Source organism: Hemicordylus capensis, chromosome 1 (genome assembly GCF_027244095.1).
Source record: "Hemicordylus capensis ecotype Gifberg chromosome 1, rHemCap1.1.pri, whole genome shotgun sequence".
NCBI classification, from domain to species: Eukaryota; Metazoa; Chordata; class Lepidosauria; order Squamata; family Cordylidae; genus Hemicordylus; species Hemicordylus capensis.
In genome coordinates this window covers 71513305-71532994 of record NC_069657.1, presented here as the reverse complement: position 1 = coordinate 71532994, position 19690 = coordinate 71513305, and the positions used below count along the sequence as shown (strand labels likewise).

The window sequence follows — 19690 nt, the reverse complement described above, 5'->3', positions numbered from 1 at the left end:
CTTTGGGACCTCCTATCGCGCTTCTGCATTGGCCGAGCCCCTCATGAAGAGCACGCGGCCTGAAGGATCGACAACCAATAAGATCCCTGATCGGAAACGTTGGTTTATTTTCAAAAGGCACTGGGTTTCTTCGCTCTTCAACTTTGACGACATCAGTACCGCCCCCTTGAACGGGAATTCTGTAATATGATTAGGTGGAGTAGAAAGACAGGCGGGAGACCCGTCCAATCAACAAGGACAACCCGCCTCCCGTCTGACCGCGCCAGTTACAGAGCGTACTCTAATTAGCTTTACAGGAAACGGGAGGAGTTACGTTTGAATGCTGGCGGTAAGCAAGATGGCTGTGCGGCGGCAGCTACAGCGGCTTTTCCAGGAGCCTCAAGTGGGTGGTGCAATCACGGTGGAGCGACCAGAAACTGGGAACTGCCGCCAGAAGGAGCAGGACGCAAAAGTGTTGGCGAAGCAAGGAGACCAAGTCCCGGGGCTGCGGGGCTTCCGGCTGGAAAACTGTGTGGTCTTCCAGTGCTGGAAGTGCCGTGCAGTGTTGGGAGACTCGCTCCATCTCTGCGCCCAGGAGGAGAAGCTCCGCCTTCTGGTTTGTTTCAGTGAGTTGTTTTTCTGGAGAGCGGTACTGATCCCCGCAGAACAAAAAGAGGCGGCGCTTTTCAATAGGGCAGTCAGTGCTATAACTGCACGTGCGAGCTCCCGAATTACACAGAACGCTTTGGCACGGTAGAACACTTCAAAGCACCCAGTAAAATAGATATTCGTAGGGTCGTCAGACGGGCTGTTTTTACATCGCTTGTCTACAGGGGTCTGTTGTCGCCAAGAGTCGACGGCACAAGTTTACTTTATGCTTGCATAGGGATAGTCTGAAGAGGCGCTCCCACAGTGGGTTTCCAGAAATTGTTTAGTACCATGAACTTACCAGCTGAAAATGGTAAGGTTTTTTTTTTTTTTTAGAAGATTCAAACGCTGACTGGCGCGTATTGGTTGGATCCAGAATTGTGTTCGCACAAAGATCTTTGTCACCCGCTTCTCCATTTCAGCATCACCCGGAAAAGCCGCCCTGGGACTGAAACCCGAATAGTAAGGATCTGGATCGTGATCCGTTGAGCCCATAAGTAAATGGGTTCTGCGCCTGCGCAGGCACCTCTCGGGCCGACTAGGTAGCTCCTCGCGACGCCCAACCGCCCACTTGCACGTGCTGCTGCCTGCTATCTATATAGAGCGGTTGGGCGTCTTCCGTTAGTTTCTGTTTGACCGCCACAGCGTTCAGACCTCGCTGTGGAGTCGACATCGACTCAACGGATCACTACCAGATCACCTGTTACAGGTAAGCAACCTGTTTTAGTGTGCCGTCGAGTCGATGTCGACTCCTGGCGACCACAGAGCCCTGTGGTTGTGTTTGGAAGAATACAGGAGGGATTTACCATTGTCATCTCCCGCGGAATATGAGATGATGCCTTTCAGCATCTTCCTATATCGCTGTTGCTGCCCGATATAGGTGTTTCTGGGAAACATACCGGCGGGGATTCGACCCAGCAACCTCTGGCTTGCTAGTCAAGTCATTTCCCCGCTGCGCCATTAGGTGGCTGGAGGAGAGGAAATCCCCTGGAAACCTGCGCAGACCCTTTGCAAGTGAGATCCGCTTGCAGAAGATCCTGCATCTCCCCACTCCTTTCCATAAGTAGTGGTGCTGCAATGAGAAAGGTTTTTAACAGAATGAAAACAGTAGATGTTAAGTTACTAGGATGCAGGTCTTTTTTTAAAAAATGAAATCTGTTAAGAGGCTTTGCCTTTTTGTGTACAAAACAAGGTGCAATACAGTGAAAAATTATTCGTTTGTCTTATTCATATAATATACTGATGGATATTTAGAACGTGTGTGACTCAATGGTAGAGCACTTGCTTTGCATGCAAAAGGTCCCAGCTTCTATCTTTGACATCTCCAGGTGGAACTGGGAAAGTCCTGTTTAAAACCTTGGAAAGCCATAGTCACTCATTGGGAATACATACTGATGTAGGTGGATCATTGGTCTGATTCTGTACAAGGCAGCCTCATATGTTCATGATATATTAGAGTAATTTTCAGTGTCTCCTTGTTTGCTTGCTTTTTCTCTCCAGAAGTCACAAATAATGTTGTTGTAGAAGATTCTTTGATGTTCTGTGTTGAAGGAGATCTCACTGGATGGTAGGAGTACCTTTTGCAAATTTTTAAAAACAAAAACATTGTTTTTTAAAAGATGTATTACTGCTAATGCTTCCCTTCTAACTTAAGTAACCATCAAGGAGAATCAGAATATCTACTCTGTGTTTGGAACTCTTACTGTGTAAGTTTTTTTGCATTTTGAAATCCTGCACAGGACTTGTAGAGGACTGCTTATAGAATACATAGATATGGCATTTATTGGTGGATCTTCTTTTTGCAAATAAAATGCCTTGCTGAAAGAATATAGGTCTTGTTTCCTTCTCAAATCATTTTTTTCTTCTAAGAAAAACAGGGTGTGTTGGGGTTTTTTATAAATCTAAAAATGGAGAAAGAATCTGTGTTCTGACTTTGTAGTACCTTAAGATACTTAAGCTACAATTTTGAACACACTTACTAAGGCGTAAACTCGATTGAACATTGTGGAACTTAATTCTGAATAAACATGAGTAGGACTTTGCTGTAAGATGACATCCTTAGTTCTTAAAAAATGAGCAGTATTTGTGACATACATGTTATTGATCTTAGTAGGATTCACAAAAGGGCAGCAGTCTAATAGAATTTCAGTTGACTATCATAATGATTGATTCCTTTAGGTATAGCAATGACTCTGCTAGGCGAAGGGTGAATTTACCAGTTAAAATATAATTGAAGTGAAACATTCTTGAATATTTGAAGCCTCCTACTTAGCCAGTCCTAATGGTACTTGTTAGCTTCTATCCACAAAAATGTATCCACTCAATGTTTTTTTAAACAAGTTTTGGATTAATGTAGAACCGCTTAGCTTCATTTAAGGATGCATATCCTGTGGTAAGGAAGCTAAGCTAGTGGCATTTTTGAATCTGTAGATAGTGGGTATCCTCCAGAGTGTACCACTACTCTTCATGCTGTTTGAAATACGTAGTTTAAAATCAGCAGATTACAGGGCAGAATTTGGAACTAACTTTACACTCCGTTTTCTTCCAGCACCTATAACACATTGTACTGCCGGTCATGTGAGAAGGGCATAGGCTTCCGACTCTATTGTTCAACTTCACTGACTCACCTGCGAGGCTTCTTCTGTCTTTTTAAGGACAGCATCATTTGGTTAGTATCATCCTGATGCATATTGAATAACTCAGACGTTTAACTCTTGAGGAGACCCAGCAGAATGAAGAGTAACAAGAGATGTGGGGTAGGAAAAGTTCCCATACTTTATTTTTGGGTGTGGGGTAGGGATCTTCCTTTTCTAAAATGTCATCTTCTGACATCCTGACTAGCATTGCACACATGCAGCAATGTGGATTCCAGACACTTTTAAAAAATGAAATGTGTCATTCCAGTATATGATGTATTATGGGTGCCTTATATTAGTCAATTGATTACCCTTAGATGAGGGTTTTCCAGAAAATTATAAATTGGAACATTTCCTATGCAAATTTCCCCTTCATTTGCATTAATTCCCTCCCCCTGCTTACAAATTTTCCTGCTATCCTAAATAGATTATTCTCTAATTTGGCATGCCAGCTGACCTAGTTATATAGTAAAAATACACTTCCACCATATTAATTTCCCACACTGTATCTTATAAGCTTTTAAAGTAGACAAGTTAAACTGAAATATTTGATGGCAGGGAAATCAATAATTACTTTTCATGTTCTTTAATTGTCCATACTGAAACAAAGTCAGGGTTAGGAGAATATGCTTTTATTGGAATACTCATTCAAAACATATGTACCCTATCATACACTTCCCTAGATGTAATCAACTGAAATACAACTTTGTAGTTGCTGAACTTATCCAATATTGTATTGGCATCCATTCATTGTTACTAATTTATTTTTATGAAACCATGCTGGACATCTGGACTAGCATTGCGCACATGCAGCAGTGCAAGTTTCAGACTACTGCTGCACTGTCGTTTGAATAGGGGAAAGAGTGATTTTCACCAATGTTCTCTTCCCTCTGAAGTCCACTGTGTCACCAAGGGATACGAGCATTTTTATCCATGAAATGTAACACAAATTGATTGTAGCGGACTACTGAGAATTCAGCTTGGTGATCTTTGTAGCCCTCATTTACGACGTCCCAAACCACTCGAAACAGCTCCACTGAATGACATTGAGTGGACACAATGATGGTGGAAAAGTAGGATTTCTTTGTTGCCATCATTGCCACAGAATAGGCCAAAACATATTCTCTAGCCTGTGTTCAGTCATATTCATTCTGAGTTTTCTGCCAATGACGTTTAAGTCATCTACCAGATTGTTTCATTGCCCGCAACTTGCCTGTGTATCAGGGAATTGCTTGGACTTGGTGGGTTGGGAGAGGATGCTTAAGCATGACCGTGTGTCATACTAGAGGGAGACCAGGGTGTCAACAGGATTGTCCACTTTCTCAGCAGGGAAATCCTCCCCTCCCCCGTGCTGTCAGGAATCAATTAGGATCCATAAGCCTCCGGAGGCAAAATATCCTAACTGGTTCCCCACCCCTGCAGAAGTTTATTGGGTCCACCCTCAGGCCAGTCTTCACCAAATAGTGTTCATCACTAAATCAATACAACAGTATTAAAGCCTCCTGGACTAACCATGGAGCACCACTGCCGACCCCAAAACCAAGCCCAGCATATGGCCTGCCACCTGTATGGGACCAGAAATCAATTGAGACAGACCCATGGTCATCATGGAGGACATGAAGTTCCGAACTTCATGTCTTCAGCGTCGCGGCCTCATTGTGGGTGTTAAAGTCCCCCAAGAGTAAGAGCTTTGGGGTCCTCAGTGCCACATCTGAGAGTACCTCAACCCGGGAGATTGTTAGACAGCGTAGTAGGTAGTATACTAACAGAATCCCAACCTTGTCTCATGATCCCAATGCTGCATGCAGGCACTTGAACTGGTCAGAATGGCAGACAGTGCATCTGGTGAGGGGGATGGTCTCCTGATGAACCAGGGCAACCCCGCTTCCCCTTTCATATCACCTGACATCATCTAAAAGAAAGTGTGCCCCCCACCCCCATGAAAGTGATCTACATGTTGTGCTCTTGAATGATGGCACCCTGAGTATGAATATGTGTAAGGGAACTGGCGTAAAACTGGTTATGACACAAGTGATTCATGCCCATGAGTCGTTAGCTTGCCTGGGGGAAGAATATGTAAGGGCTTCTTTTTCTCTTTCTCAAAAAGGAAAACAGGTAAATATTTAGTGATTAGAAAGAACTTCAAAAATACAATGAATTGAATCCAAGTCAGGATGAGTGGAAAGCTCATCCAAGGGAACTTCCATGCCCCCTGCACCCCCCCCCCCAAAGCTTCTACTGAGGACCAGGGGACCTTCAGAAGGGGGTGGAATGCAGGGGAGGGGGGCTGCAAGTGTATGGTGGAATCTGTTGAAATTGGGTGGAAGCACATTTCATGGTTTTTCAGTAGAGAACATTTGAGGGGCATAAGGGTGTTGTGGGGAGGAGAGGGTAGGGGTAAGTAGCTTGTGAGAGATTCCTTCCACTTGTGTATGGTTTTATAAAAACTGAATCTCACAGTAATCTGTTTATCTCAGGATATTATTTGTGACATAACTGGGGTTTGAGTGAATTATTACTACCTGATTGTTTATTAATAATAATATTTTAATTCTTGGAGATTCCCCTTGTTGGAGACAGAAAATGGTTGAGAAAAATTTACACAGTATTCTAAAATACTACAATATAAACGAATGAATTGTCTGATTTTTAAAACACGTTTACATCCTCATCTATTCATACATTCTTATGTGAACTGATAAGCTCATATTCTAAAGGTCTTTTCCTGTTCTCATCTGTGGGCAGGGTCTGTCTTCTTTAAAAAAATCTATGTACAGTACCTGGACAATTCTGATGCTTAGTGAATACATAATTATATTATCTGTTGACTTTTTCCAGTTACTTGTTAAAAACGAAAACCACAGTTGACGCTTCAAAGATGGCTTTTCCTCCTGTGAGTCTGAAGGATCATGTACAAAAGGTAAACCTGAAAATAAAAATGTGTATATTATGAATACAACATATTTATATACCTCTTTTCAACAAAAGTTCCTAAAGCAGTTTACATAGACATAAATAAATAAAATGGCTCCTTGTCCACGAAGGGCTCACAATCTAAAAAAGACATAAAATAAACATCAGCAACAGCCACTGGAGGGCTCCTGTGCTGGTGATGGATAGGGCCAGTTGCTCTCCTCCTGCTAAATAAAGAGAATCGCCACTTTTAAAAGGTGCCTCCTTGCTTAAAAAGTATATCTTCATTGGCCACATTGCATTTGGATAGATGACAGTGACAGACATTCCATGCAGAGTAGCACGGGGAATTCTGAACCTCTTATACTGCTGTCTAAAACAACATCCATACTTAACATTGCACAGTTGCTATAGCCATTATTTCTACTGGCAACTGTGTTGCGGAAATGTGATAGAATTTTAAACACCACAGATGTTGTTCAGAAACACCCATGCTACTCTGTGTGGGATGTCACCTAGTAAACTAAAACAGTACAGAAACATGTACAATACAAAATGCGTTAAGTGTTCTGCCACATATGTAGCCTCTGCAACTGAGAACGGCAAGGTGTGTAGGGCTTTGAAAGGACAGCTCGTAACTGGTTTTTGCTGCGCCACCTTGATCTAGCCCTTGATCTACAAATGGAATAGTTTTGAGAGGCTCCTGACCAGTCTCTGAGATTTTGATGGGATGTAGGAAAGGTGGCAGAACCTTATTTATTTTTATATAGAGCACAAAGTATTTTAAGTCTTCACAGATCAAAGATAGCACTTCAAATGTGTGTGTGAGAGAAAGGAAATTTCTACGTAAAATTGGCTTTTGGACCCATTTCATAGATTACCACTGATTCTTTAAGCACAAGATGAGCTATGTGGGAATAGTAGCATAATTCCAGAAAACAGCTGGTGTGTTCTAGAGCAAAAACCATGGCAACTAGTAGAAGCTGGTTACCAGGAACATTTGCAGTGAATTAAACTACTGAAGCTGCCACTATGCTGCCAAAGCAGGTGAGTAAAGGGGGGGAAATTGGGTGGGTGGGGATGTGCCCAAATCAGTTTGGCAATCCTTTTCTGGACTGCCGGACTGGTTCGGAGGTCCAGTGTTCAGCAGTTGGGAGTGGGGTTACCTTTTAAGGGACCGGGAGTGTGCTCTTCCCCCCCCTCCCATTTTCCCCGCCAAAATCACTGCCTCAGGGCACCATCTGGGCAGCATCAAATCAGAAGTGCCCGATGCGTGTGCACACGTGTCAAGCACTTCCGGTTTGACCCTGACAGGGGTAGGTCAGCATCAAACTGGCAGGGGTTACTGGCATCTGTTTAAGACTTCTCACATGATTTTGTGGCTCCCATTCTGCTTGGGGCATATCAGAACAGGTCCTGCTGCTGCATTCACGTAAATCAGTGGCTCCCAATCTAGGAGCCTCCAGATGTTGCTGAACTACAACTCCCGTCATCTCCCAATTACAACTCCCAACTATAATTTATTGTGGCTAGGGCTGATGGGAGTTGTAGTTCAGCAACATCTGGAGGCCCCCAGGTTGGGAACCACTGCTCTAAATCATGCAAAACTTCCCAAACATGGTTTAAGATTTGAAAGACAGCTCAGTACTGGCTTTCATCCCTTGCAGACAGGTTAAAACAGCAGGTGTGTGTGCATATTGGCTCACTGTGATGTCTATGGGAAAACCAAAAACCCTGTACCATCAACGCTGTCAATCAGCTCAACGAAGAAGGGTTCTTAGAGCTATTCTTGCTGAATGGGAGTGGTAGCTTTCTGGCTTTGAGCTAGTCAGTTACTAGGAGATGTTATGAAGGATGGCTCATCTGTTTTAATTATTTCCCCAATCCTTGTTAGGCTCTCCTTACTCTAAGAACCATGGCGATGCTCACGTAACAAACTAGTTTTGACTGTGTGATTACTGTCCAGTTAACACTCACCTGAAGAGTTAAAAAGGAATAGGAGCATGGAGTCTCTTCTTAAGTCAGTAATAAGCTGGTTTCTGTATTCTTGTTTATTATTTGCTTTGGCCAGTAAAAACTGTCAGCTGTGCACGTTGATAAAGATGCCTCTCAAATGCCTATAGTTACAAGTTGCTGAACTGGAAGTTTTGCCCAATAGGGCAGATTACTTGATAACTAATGCTTGGTGTTGTGTGTCCATTTTACCTAAATTAGGTAGATTTAAACTTCTTGTTTTTTTTAAGCTAAAAGAGAATTTAGTACTAATGCACACCCGTATAGAGCTGATGATGAAGAAGCTAGAAGAACTGCATCAGCAGAGGATTGTGGCTGAGAAGCAGGGTTACAAAGCAAAACCCCATGGCCTAACATCTGGGTATACAATGAGGAAGCTGAAAAATTAAACAGTATGACTTCTGTCATTGCGTATCTTGATTGCTGTGAAGAATGCGATTGTTCAGCTTTGTCTGCAACTGCTGCTTTGGTTGCACCTGAAGTGTGACATGAAATGGCACATGGACCACATAAGACAGTTTCCTTCATAGAAGCCTCAAGAAAATACATTCATCATTTGAATAGCAGACTTGGACATGTAGATATGTTAAGCATTGTCATAGTCCTGTACTTGTGTGCAACTTGTTGTCTTGTCTGAAGGAAATGTAAAGTGTTGTACAGACTTGGTTTGGGGTTTTTTTTTGGCAGTGGGGGACATAATGTAACATTTGACTGAGTTTTTTAATGGTGCTTAAGACAGCTCTGTAGTAACAGTGTAAAATTGAGTTGTATTACCAATTAAAAAGCTTGGGAAGTTGGACTAAAATAAAACATTGGCTGAAACAGCAGTATAAGTTAGCCTCAAAAGATTTTAGGTGCTTCTAGAACATAAGGTTAGAAGTTTCAAGAAAGATGTATGATGTTCTTGCATACATCTGCTTGCTGGAGGGCTTAAATGGAAAATTTGATCTTTACCTTGGAGAAGGTGCACAGTGTGCTGCCACCCTTTGCAACTTGGACTCGTTGATACAAAACTAAACAGCTCTTAGCTGATTGTATACCCTTATTTAGAAGCCCCAACAGATTTTAGTGAGACTTAGTTCTGTCAAACTGTGCACAGGATCAGACTGCAAAGCTTCAGTCTTAATTAAACCTCCGACTTGGAAATATGAGGCTTTTAGCCAATGATGTTTTTTGTAGTCTGGTTGCTAAGAAATTGGCTTTTACAGTGAAAGCTGCTCTGCAATCTGCAGGTAGTACTATACCTAATGGGAATGTATTTCCAGTAGCATGTTGTTTTGACATGCCTTAGACAGAATCACCCCTATATCCATGTCCTAACATGCAACCGTATACCATATGGTTCTCTTGTATACTTAAAGAAAAAAGTAAGGTAGCATGAAAAAACCAAGAATGCAACTAAGCTTTGAGTTTGCTTAGTGCTTTTGAGTACTTGTTAATTGGTACATCTGTAAGCTACATTTCTACATCTTTAAATTATCCTGTTTACCTTTGCTAGAAGAAATAACACAGTTACATTTTAGTGCATTCTCAGCCCATGCTGCTTTATTGCTAAAAAATTTTGTATACAGGTGCAGAGTTTCCAAGTTAATTTTTGAACAGTTATTGTTTAGAGTGTCAAAATTTAAACACCTCCTCCCTCCCTCCCCCAAAGATGCATAGATATAAAAGCAAGCTGCCTTTTGGAAAACTTCACTTATATACATGGACAGATTTTCAATATGATTACATAACCTAGACTGGAGTAAATGGTTTGCAGTGTTTCTTATACCTTCTCTTCTTCTTGTTCAGTTGAATCAAAATATTTAAGTCAGAAACTTAATTTCTTGTAGAAGGTGGGCTAGGCTTCAGTTGGTACTCTTTATTCTTTTCAAGACACATGATTCCATAGACACCCCAGAATAATCTAATCTTTGTTATGAAACGGAAATTAAGTTGCACAGACCCACCTTCCACCCTTTGGTTGTATTACCTGTAAATTTTTACAGTCTACAAGAGGAGTGGGGAGGAATTGTGTGACAGAATGGATCATTTTGCTTGCTGATATGGAATTAGAGGGGCAGTCAAGCTTATGCCAGTACTACACGCCTTCTTCCATGACTCTGTACATACATATCTATTTGGCAGCTATTATTTACCAACAATGGCAGAACAAAAATTAAATATGGCCTCCACAGCAAACTTGAAAGTGTGTGCCTGAGAACAGACCTTCCAGAACTAAGAATTGACAGGCCTAATAGAAATACTACTTCCATATCTAGGAAAGAGGGGGAACTGATATGAAGTGCTCATATTAGCTAAGCCACCCTTCAGAAGCTAGTATAGCCATGATCTAGCAAAGGAATTGAGTTCAGGGACTCTTAAGCAGCACCTTCAATCTAGGCCTTACTACAAAAGCTCCAATTTTCTAATGTTTCTAGCACCTGTTCATCCACTACTTACTTGTAGAATGCATATTTACTACTCATACACGATTACCAAAACTTAGGTAACTGGTTTTCACTGTAACTAAAGCAGAACTAGGGAAACAAAATATATTGCCATTTATTCTCTGGCAGATCAAATACGCCTTCCCTATTTAGCAAGGTGGTGTGGGTATGTGTGTGCACACACGCACTCTCATAGGAAGTTAGACATGTTTCCAATTTTCAGATTAATTCTTGCAAGGTACCATTATTGCTGGTTTGAAACCAGTTCATCTTAATATAGCTGCCTTTTTTTTAAAAAAAAAGTCTGCTTTTTAAACTATCCAATACCTGAAGAGTATGGCCTGCTTATTGGGTTTTTATTTTCTTTGTTGCAATAGGCCCAACTAAGGTTACTTATCTCTGCTACCTAAACATTTTCTAGGACTTGGTCCATTTTCCTGTTGCACCTTTTGGGTTACACTATTGCCTTCCCCACACTCTGAAACTCTGCACCTTTTTTTATTTGTACAGTTACAGCAGCCAAGAAACCTATCTTGCCACCAGCCATGTTCAGTTTATACCCTGGATCAGGGAACTAACGTGAACCTGGTAAGAGGCCAAAAGGACTCGTTCTGCTGATTCTTTCCAATACACAGTTTTGGTGTCATGCTTCTTCCCTTATTTGTACACGCTGCCCCCTTCTCTAAAGGGGGCATGTTTAAAAACAAGATCTGAGAATAAAAGCAGTAATTCAAGCTATTGGTATATTATTTCCTATTGCTTCATTATGTATAAATGCATATATCAATTTACTGGTAATAACTATAACACTAGACATCTTAATCATGCATAATTAGAATACTAGATCTATAAAAGACTCGGTTTGTGAGCCTGTGTGCTCGCACCACTTGTCCATTCTTCCATGCAAGTTTTTCATTCTGAGGGCTTCACAATTCACAAGCCCAACTGCCTTCCAACATGTTCAGTGAACATTCATTTTGCATGGAGAAGCACATCCAGAACTCAAGAAATGCTAACGCTGATTGTGCTGTGATTATGAAAGTTTGAGAATTCCACCCAAAATCAACCAGCAGGTGCTCCAAATCAAAGCTTCCATACTATCTGCCCTTGTCCCCAACCAAGACAGAATGGAGTCAATTCCTCCTTCAACACTTATTAATGCACACCTTCAACTCTTTATTTGTAGGACCTTTCATGCTGGAAACTCAGCCCGACCAAGATCACATGATATTCTGTCACTATCCAGTCCTTTGCTTTCCGGATTCCAAAGGAGTTCTCCATGTAAAATACTCATTTTCCCACTCTGGTAAACAGAGACCTTTTACTCCTACTTGGGTAGGACAAAACACTCCACATTTCTGCCCGCATTCCCTGAATTTCAGAAAAGGTCAGGCATAGACCCCTCTTTTCTCTCCTACCACACATACGGATGTTAATAGTTCAACCTGGGCCTCCCACATCCTGCTTGTAAGTTCCCATAACTATCACTTGCAAACTTGCTACCTATATACCAGTAGCCTGTTTGTGAAAGACATTTACTGGCACCCCTGTATTTTGTCAATATTGTGCTTGGATTCCTCCTCTTAACGGTAAGATCAGAGTAAAAAAAAAAGAGAGAGAGAGAGAGAGAATAAAAGGAAGCCTGAATAGAACAAAAAAACCTGTAGGTAGCTGCATCACTGGAAAAAATTTAAAAGCTGTAGTGAGGCAATACCATTATTAGCACCAACTAAAACAGCAATGTTGTGATCAGCAAGTTTTTTTTTAGCTCTCTTCATTAGGCTGTATGATAAATGGGGGAAAGTGGGTGTGGAATGGAGAAGCTCGTCATGGTGGCAAAGCCCCTGCTAACTTGGCAAAGGGGCACCTTTTAACGTGGCAATTCTCTATTTAGCAGGAGAAGAGTAACTGGCCCTATCCAACCCCAGCACAGTACCTCCCGTGACTGTTGCTGGTGTCTGTCTTATGTTTCTTTTTAGATTGTGAGCCCTTTAAGGACAGGGATCTATCTTATTTATTATTTCTCTGTGTAAATCGCCCTGAGCCATTTTGGGAAGGGCAGTATAGAAATCACATAAATAAAGTCCAGAAATCTTGCAGTTTGTAACAGTCTTAACATGGAGTGCAGGAGTTACACAGACTAAAGCCAATAAGCCTCAATAACTGTTAGATACAGGTTTCTGAATGCACATGGGGTACACAAACAATTTTGGTCAGTTGGTTTTTAGAAAATGTAGATTAGTAGTTCAGCATATTTTGCCAATATAAGAGGCTACCATTTTTCTATTTTGCTTCTGCTCTCTACTTTAAAAGGGCTAATTTGCTATAACTGCTAGTTATGTTGGACTGTATGTTTTCTTAAAATGGCGGAGGGGGGGGGTGTCAATATTGTTTTTGTCCCCATGTGTCCAGAAAGCAGCAACATCTAGCACCTAGTGAGACTAACTAATTTAATAGGTGTATCTCCTACGCTCCATTTTAAGGCGCTTTCAAATTGCAGACCCTTGGGACTTCACCAGTCACCATGCCCAACTCCTCCCATCACCACACATTTCTTTTATGCATGAACTTTACCCGATGAAGAGCTTTGGATAACTCGAATGCTTGCTGCTCACAACTTTACATCATGTGGTTAGTCCTGACAAAGCTAGTACCAACTGCAGCTAAGAGGAAAAGGTTGGTCAAGGAGAATTTCACCAGAGAGCCCAGTGACATTATGGGCAGAGCCAATGGAAGAGTCAAAATAAATACAAAATAAACTCCAGAGAGCCTTTCATCAATTGCCCTAGTGTGCTTTGACTGGAGACTGTGATTTTATTCAAAGGATAAGGGTTGTCAGGAGCATCATTACAACGTAAGATGACCATAAGTACCCTGAAGAGTCACTTTAGAACAGGATATTTTCTCCCATTATCTGTTTATGGAAATAGAGGACAATGCTAAACCTGCAGCTGAAGTATTTGAACCCCCGAAAGGTAACAGCTCCTCACTCCTACAAAGGCTGCAAGGCTCTTCATGAGGCAGCAGTGCTAGACTGGCAAGCAACTTCAGAGAATTAACAGCATCCTAATGAGACCCTTCCAAATAGCACCAGTAGCCAAGGCAGCAAACCCTGAAATTAACAAGGCCCACAAACTTGCAATCTGGATACCAGACTAAATTTCTATTGCCTACCAACTGGGCAGCAGCATTGTGATGTCAGTCTAGCACCAGTTTTGCAAACAGTAAGAAGTATTTGCAAACAGTTACTCTGAAGAGTCAGAGAAATGCTAGTTCCATCAGCACTGCCATGATATGCCTTTAAGTTTCTTCCAAAAAGAGATGCATTCAGAAGAACTGGATGGATAACTAAGCGTAAATGATTTCCTTGGCTAACCTAGCCCTGGGAATGGTTTTGTATGCAAGATTAACAGTAAAAGCATTCTGTATGGTTCTTAAATGTGAGTAAAGTAGTTATACAGGTTTTGCTGACTCTTACTTCCTATGTTCAAAAGTTCTCATTTAATTCAAATTCAATTTCTAAACAGAGATGTTATTACTGACTCCCATAGTCCATTATAAATGTGAAGGAGTAGAACTTCATACAAACTCTGTGCATTCTACTTTTAAGACAGGAGCTTCTAACCTAACAGAGGACTATGTTAAACTGCTGCTAAACCATGAGTAAAGTGTGAACTATGGCTTATATGGGAGGGAGGAGGGAGAAAGATAAAGCCATTTTCTTCAAGTATATATCCCCAGCCTCACAGGATCTGGTCTCCATACCTCAGTTCAATTTTGCTTAAGGCAAAGAATTACGTATTGGCCTTAACAGTTTCCTAAGTCTTCAGTGTGCATGTGCATACGAGGTTAGTGCAAACTGCATTTTAAAGAGGTATGAACTGCATTCTCTCTTCCTAGAGTGTTGGAGAGATTGCGATTGCTAAGCATTATGAACTATAACCATAGCTTGTTCTCCCCATCCCCAACCCCAAAGGACCGCCATAAAACTAAAAAAATTAAGGTGAAACCATGTAACAGTTTTACAAGTTGAGTGAAGGACAGACAGACTGTGTCTGCAGAGATATTTGGATGGTCTGTACTTTGCAAAATCCTGCAAAAATATAGTCACATCTAATCAGTTTCAATAATGGCAACAAACTTCTACAACCAAGTCTCCTGAATAACGCATGGGCAGAACCTAGCCCTGTTCATAGCCTTGGAAGAGTTCCCTTTCACCTCAACAAGTGTACATCCATCACATGATACCTACAAACAAAAATAAGGATTCATTCACAATCAACCTCTTCTAGATACACCCATTCTGAAAAACAAAATAGCTATACAGGAGTTTAAACCAAGCTCATCACTGGGGCTTTCATTTGCCAAGTTCTTCTGAGAGGTTCCAACCTTTTAAAGAGAAAAATGCCATCTTGTCAGGCAACACAGAGCACCACAAACCTATTTGGTTAGTACCATTTATGCTACTGTACAATTCTTGCAAATGCAAGTTAGTTCCTATTACATGCAAACAGTTATTGCTACTAAAGTTCTATTTATTAAGTCATCTTATGGCTTTATTTGCATCAGGGATTCTTCCCCCTACATACTGTGCTATTTTGCATTCCAGTTTCAGAGGTATTTTTCCATCAATTGATTTTCCCCACCACTAAAAACTATGTCATTCAATGGTATAGATACATTTGATCACAATAGAACCTTGACTAAGCACAGGTCCTCACAGCTCATCTGTAAACAACTCACCTTCCCGATTTTGAGAGAACAGGTAGAGACCTTTAAACATAAATCATCTCTGCAAGGATCCCTTGTTCTGCAGTTAATTATCAGAATTTTTAGGCAGTAATCAACTCAAAACCAGAAACATTTCTCCCACCTAAGGTGGCCATTTACAGACAAGACCACAAAAAAGATGCAGTATCCTCTTTAAGCTAAAAACAGTTGTTTTTCAAGACTCCAAGAACCAGATGCATGGCTTAAACACATCTGAACCCATTTGAAGTTGCATTCTGGAAAAAGAAAGACAGGATGTATTCTTAGGACAGAAATAATTGCTGTGAAAGTAATGGTGTTTGGATTCCAAGTATTAAATCCAATATCTAAAATTATTAGCAATTTCATACATGAGTTTTTCCTGCAGAAACTTTGAGTCTTTTGCTTTCTAAATAGCAAGTAGCAGTAATATTTTTTTTTAAATTTAGTTAATGTTGCAAGATATTCTCATTCTCCATTAAGAGTAATACCTTAACATAACAGAGAATGTACAGTATAGTATGCAACTGCTGGATAGCTGACTCAAAGCACGCAGGGCCTTCTGAATAGGAAATATGGCTGGTATATGCAGAGATATTGTACTAGAACATGTAGTGGGAGGATTAGCCATCTACTTTCTCTATAGTAGTCAGTAAAACTTTAGGGGTCTAAGGTTGCAATCCTATGCAAACGTAGCTGAAGTAAGCCCTACTGAATACAGTGAGACATAGTTCCAAATGAACATGCGTAAGACTGCACTGTGAATTTTCCCCTTATAGCAAAAATATTTGCTCACAAAAGAAGTGCTTTAAAAACTGTCACTACAATTTGGGTTTGACTTGCTCTCTCTCAGATGCACCTGGAATGTACCTAGCTGCTTACAAGTAAAACTTCCACACAATCTCAAATATGTTACTGATTTTATAAAGCAGTTTCTGCTACTATTGCCTAGAAAGGACACTGCATCTTTAGACCTTGACCATAATCTTGTCAGTTTCTTATTAGTTACATCAATGTTAATTTGTCACTCTGAAATTGTAAAAAAAAGTACTACTAGGCTCATGCACTGATCCTAACATGGCACTACAGTTTTGCTACAAAGCACTAATGCTTATGGAACTATACACATCTCATAATGGAAGACATTGGTGATTTTGTTGTTCTCAAACAACTTGTAACATTTTGTCCACAAGTATTAAAATATATTTATATGTATATATATTATACTATTGCACGTGCCCCGTATTTGTTCAGTCTTTCATATGGGAAAGTTTCCTGCCAACATGAATAAACAGATGCAGGTCAAAATGTAAAACAAAAAATTAAGGCAGTATTGCCTTAGTACAGTACTCTTAAGAAAATGCTATGAGACAAGTACTGCAATGGAGTTTCTTGGGCACGCACAGCAGACCTGTTGATTCTCTGAGACTTCAACTTCAGTCCCATTCATCATGAAATGCATGGTTAGTATGGGGCTGGAGCGGGGAAGATTCCTTTGCTGGAGTTTTGTGCAACTAACAGGGCCACCTTCTCCCTTACATATCCATTCTGACAATTTGCCAGCACACAGCTAGAAATAGTATTTGAGGAGTAAAGTTACAACATGAAGTCTGCAGGCCAGTCAGCATCACCATACTGGATCCTTCTAGTTTTTCAGTGTTCGGAGTTGTAGAGCACACTTTACATTACAATTAGAAATCTGACAATAATCTAAAAACTCCACTGAATTCAATAGGAATTTGTTGAGATTTCAGTATACTTCAAAAAAGCAAATGACAATTTTTTTCCTGTACGTAGGCCAGATACTCATGTATCTGATTACATTCTGCAGCTACAAATCTTTTATGGTTTTACACTGTTCAGCAATTCATTTTTTTCCTGAACCAAATTTTCAATCAAGGAAAGCAGCTGAATATGACATCACAAGATTTTTCTTACATCTTTCATCATTTAGATTATATAAGATACTATGCAATGAGTCAGTATAAGTTTCACTTGATAGGCTCCTCTTGCTAAACAATTAAAAAAAGCATGCAAGAGGAAATATGTTCTCCAATCTCATCAGCTACTGCTTTCAGTCACAGAAAAAAAAATGCCTTTGCTACCCATCACCAGATGTTAGGTAGCACTGAGAATTTTGTTAGCCAAGACTGACTGTTACTGGAACATTAACTTGGAACATTACCTCCATTTCCAACCCAAGATTGAGATTTTTCTTTTAAGTAGTTGGCAATCCTGTAAAATTCACATTTTAACCAGTCTGAAGTAAGGTGCACTATTTAGGGTTCTAAAGTTCAGCATAAGAAAGCAGATAAAAGCTTTTTACTAGGAAGTCACCTACCCTAGTAAGACATAGCTAGAGTTCAGCTATTATCCCATGCTCAAAGAAAAATATCCCATATAAAACCACACGATAGAGACAAAGAATCTTGTGTAAACATGTTAGAATCACAATTTCCACCTTAATTGTGGGCGGTGACACTGGAGAAACTATTGAAGAAGCCCTTCCTGAGCATGTCTAGTCTTTGTTCATCTAAGCAGAAGAATGATTACAGATATACCTTTACACTATCACTGTTGGGCCCTTTGGGTCAAAGCTTGTGGAGAAAGCTATTGTTCTGTTTGCTACTCAATTTGGGAAGGCCATGGCAAGTCCATTGCCCCAGGTTTGCTTTTTACACTTTTAAATTCTCCAAACTTCACCTCCTTGGGAAGAACTTGCTAGAAAAGCAACAACTCATAACTTCGCTCCTTTCCAGCAATTCTACAGATGTGTGTGCAGGTTTGCTTTGCTTTAAAAAGGTGAAAACATACTCGGACGCAGTGGACAAAGTGACTCTTACTTGCTGTGCATCAGCTGCTTTATACAATGACATTAAGATAATTATCTAGAAATTGGCCCTTTGGGAAAGGAAAGACCCTAACTAAGGGTTTTCCCAGGGTTGAATTGTTCCTCATTTTGTTATCTTGCCACAATCTTTCATATAAGAAGATTTGCATTACATATCAATTTGATAAGTTCTTCAAAAGCTATGCAGGGAATGGGCAATTAACTTCCTAAGGTATTTTAAAGAGGAGCAAAAGTGTCAGAACTGGCTTTAACCTGTATTTGCATGCACAATATTTTCTAGGGTGCAAAACAACTGAGCAATGAGCTGAAACAGTTGACACCATTTCTGTGACATGCCAACTATTTGTGTCAGTTCCTCTACAAGGGTTGACAATATGCTTTTGTTGCAATATAGGCTTCATGTGTCACATTTTCTGTTAAGGACCAAAATAAGGAATAGAGCAATATTTCTTCATTTTCCTCCATGGCGATAAAGGTGTTTGCCTTTCCTGGAAATGCATTCACAAACAGCTAACACTTCAGAACTAGCCTTTGCTGGCTGAACAGGAGATGATCTGAAACAAACAAACAAACAAAAACAAAAGAGTATTGTAATAAAACCACAACTAACCACACACAATATATACACACACACACTTTATGGAGACCTTGGATCTTTAATGCTTTTGTGGAAAAAAAAATATACACAGAAATTCAAGAATGATGTCAAACACTGGAGAACTCCCCACCCCACTGCAAGAGATCTTGACTGTTGCTAGCAGTCTTCTATATATCAAACTGAAATTATGTCACATTGTATACAAAGCTGGTAAATGAAAATCATTGCTAGAGGGTGTAAGAAGTTTAGCGGAAGAAAAAAAAATCACATTCTATTGCATATGATAGTGTGACTGAGAAATATCTTCCAGATACCTCAATGCGGTTCTCTGTTTGGAAGCAGGCATCCTTAAGGTAGAATCTTTTAAAGTATGGTTAAGTGTCTTTGATTACTGGTTAAGGTTAAATTTCCAACCTATAGGCTTAGCCCCCTTAACACTGGTAGACACCTTTAACTTACATTGGAAAAGAATGATTTGCCAAAAGTTTAACTCATATGGCTTCAACTCGGAAACTTTATTAAGAATGGGACATGCCCGAGCCAAAATGGCACTCAGACAGTGTGTTTCTAATATGGATGCAGAATTAGAACAATCTTTGATTCCTAGGGGAGTTTTCCTTGCAAGCCAGCCATTTAGCTTTAATCCTGCCAGATATTTAACTTAACTCACAATCTCAAAACATTGCAGGATGTTCACATTAGCTCATTTTAATGCATGATTTACCGCTGTGCTTGAAGGAAAGTTCAGGAAGATCCCATATGCCCAAAGAATCTGTTCCTATGTCTTAGGCACCATAGAAACCAATCCCATGTTCTATTGTACTGTGAGCTTTACAAGGATTTTCATTATTACATTTCTCCGCTTTTAACTAAA

At 40.3% G+C, this 19690-nt stretch overlaps 1 protein-coding gene and 1 long non-coding RNA gene across 5 annotated transcripts in view; one reads left to right on the top strand and one right to left on the bottom strand.

Moving 5' to 3' along the window:
• The first annotated feature begins 131 nt into the window (after positions 1 to 131).
• OIP5 (Opa interacting protein 5) lies at positions 132 to 9016 on the top strand. Of its 2 annotated transcripts, none has more exons than XM_053285826.1 (5): positions 132 to 605; positions 2128 to 2194; positions 3176 to 3295; positions 6102 to 6183; positions 7053 to 8161. In XM_053285826.1, exons 1-5 carry the CDS (start codon positions 320 to 322, stop codon positions 7080 to 7082), a joined length of 585 nt encoding a protein of 194 aa, XP_053141801.1. In that variant the 5' UTR covers positions 132 to 319; the 3' UTR covers positions 7083 to 8161. The 2 variants fall into 2 exon arrangements, with proteins under 2 accessions (XP_053141801.1, XP_053141800.1); XM_053285825.1 differs by lacking the exon at positions 7053 to 8161 and adding an exon at positions 8420 to 9016 and having other exon boundaries at positions 137 to 605.
• LOC128340563 (uncharacterized) overlaps positions 5790 to 19690 on the bottom strand; it is a 28930-nt gene continuing 15029 nt past the window's right edge. For 2 of the 3 annotated variants that reach the window (XR_008313797.1, XR_008313796.1), the window contains exons 4-5: positions 8449 to 18772; positions 5790 to 6189 (exon numbers count right to left, since the gene is read on the bottom strand). This is a non-coding gene — a long non-coding RNA (uncharacterized LOC128340563). Of the gene's footprint in view, positions 6190 to 8153; positions 18773 to 19690 lie in introns of all 3 variants that reach the window. The other variant, XR_008313798.1, reaches the window with a different exon arrangement.

Coding starts and splice junctions, on each gene's coding strand:
- OIP5 (XM_053285825.1), top strand. CDS start 320: ATGCTGGCGGTAAGCAAGATGGCTGTGCGGCGGCAGCTACAGCGGCTT. Junction 606..2,127: donor CCGCCTTCTGGTTTGTTTCA/GTGAGTTGTTTT, acceptor TTTTCTCTCCAG/AAGTCACAAATAATGTTGTT. Junction 3,296..6,101: donor TTTAAGGACAGCATCATTTG/GTTAGTATCATC, acceptor GACTTTTTCCAG/TTACTTGTTAAAAACGAAAA.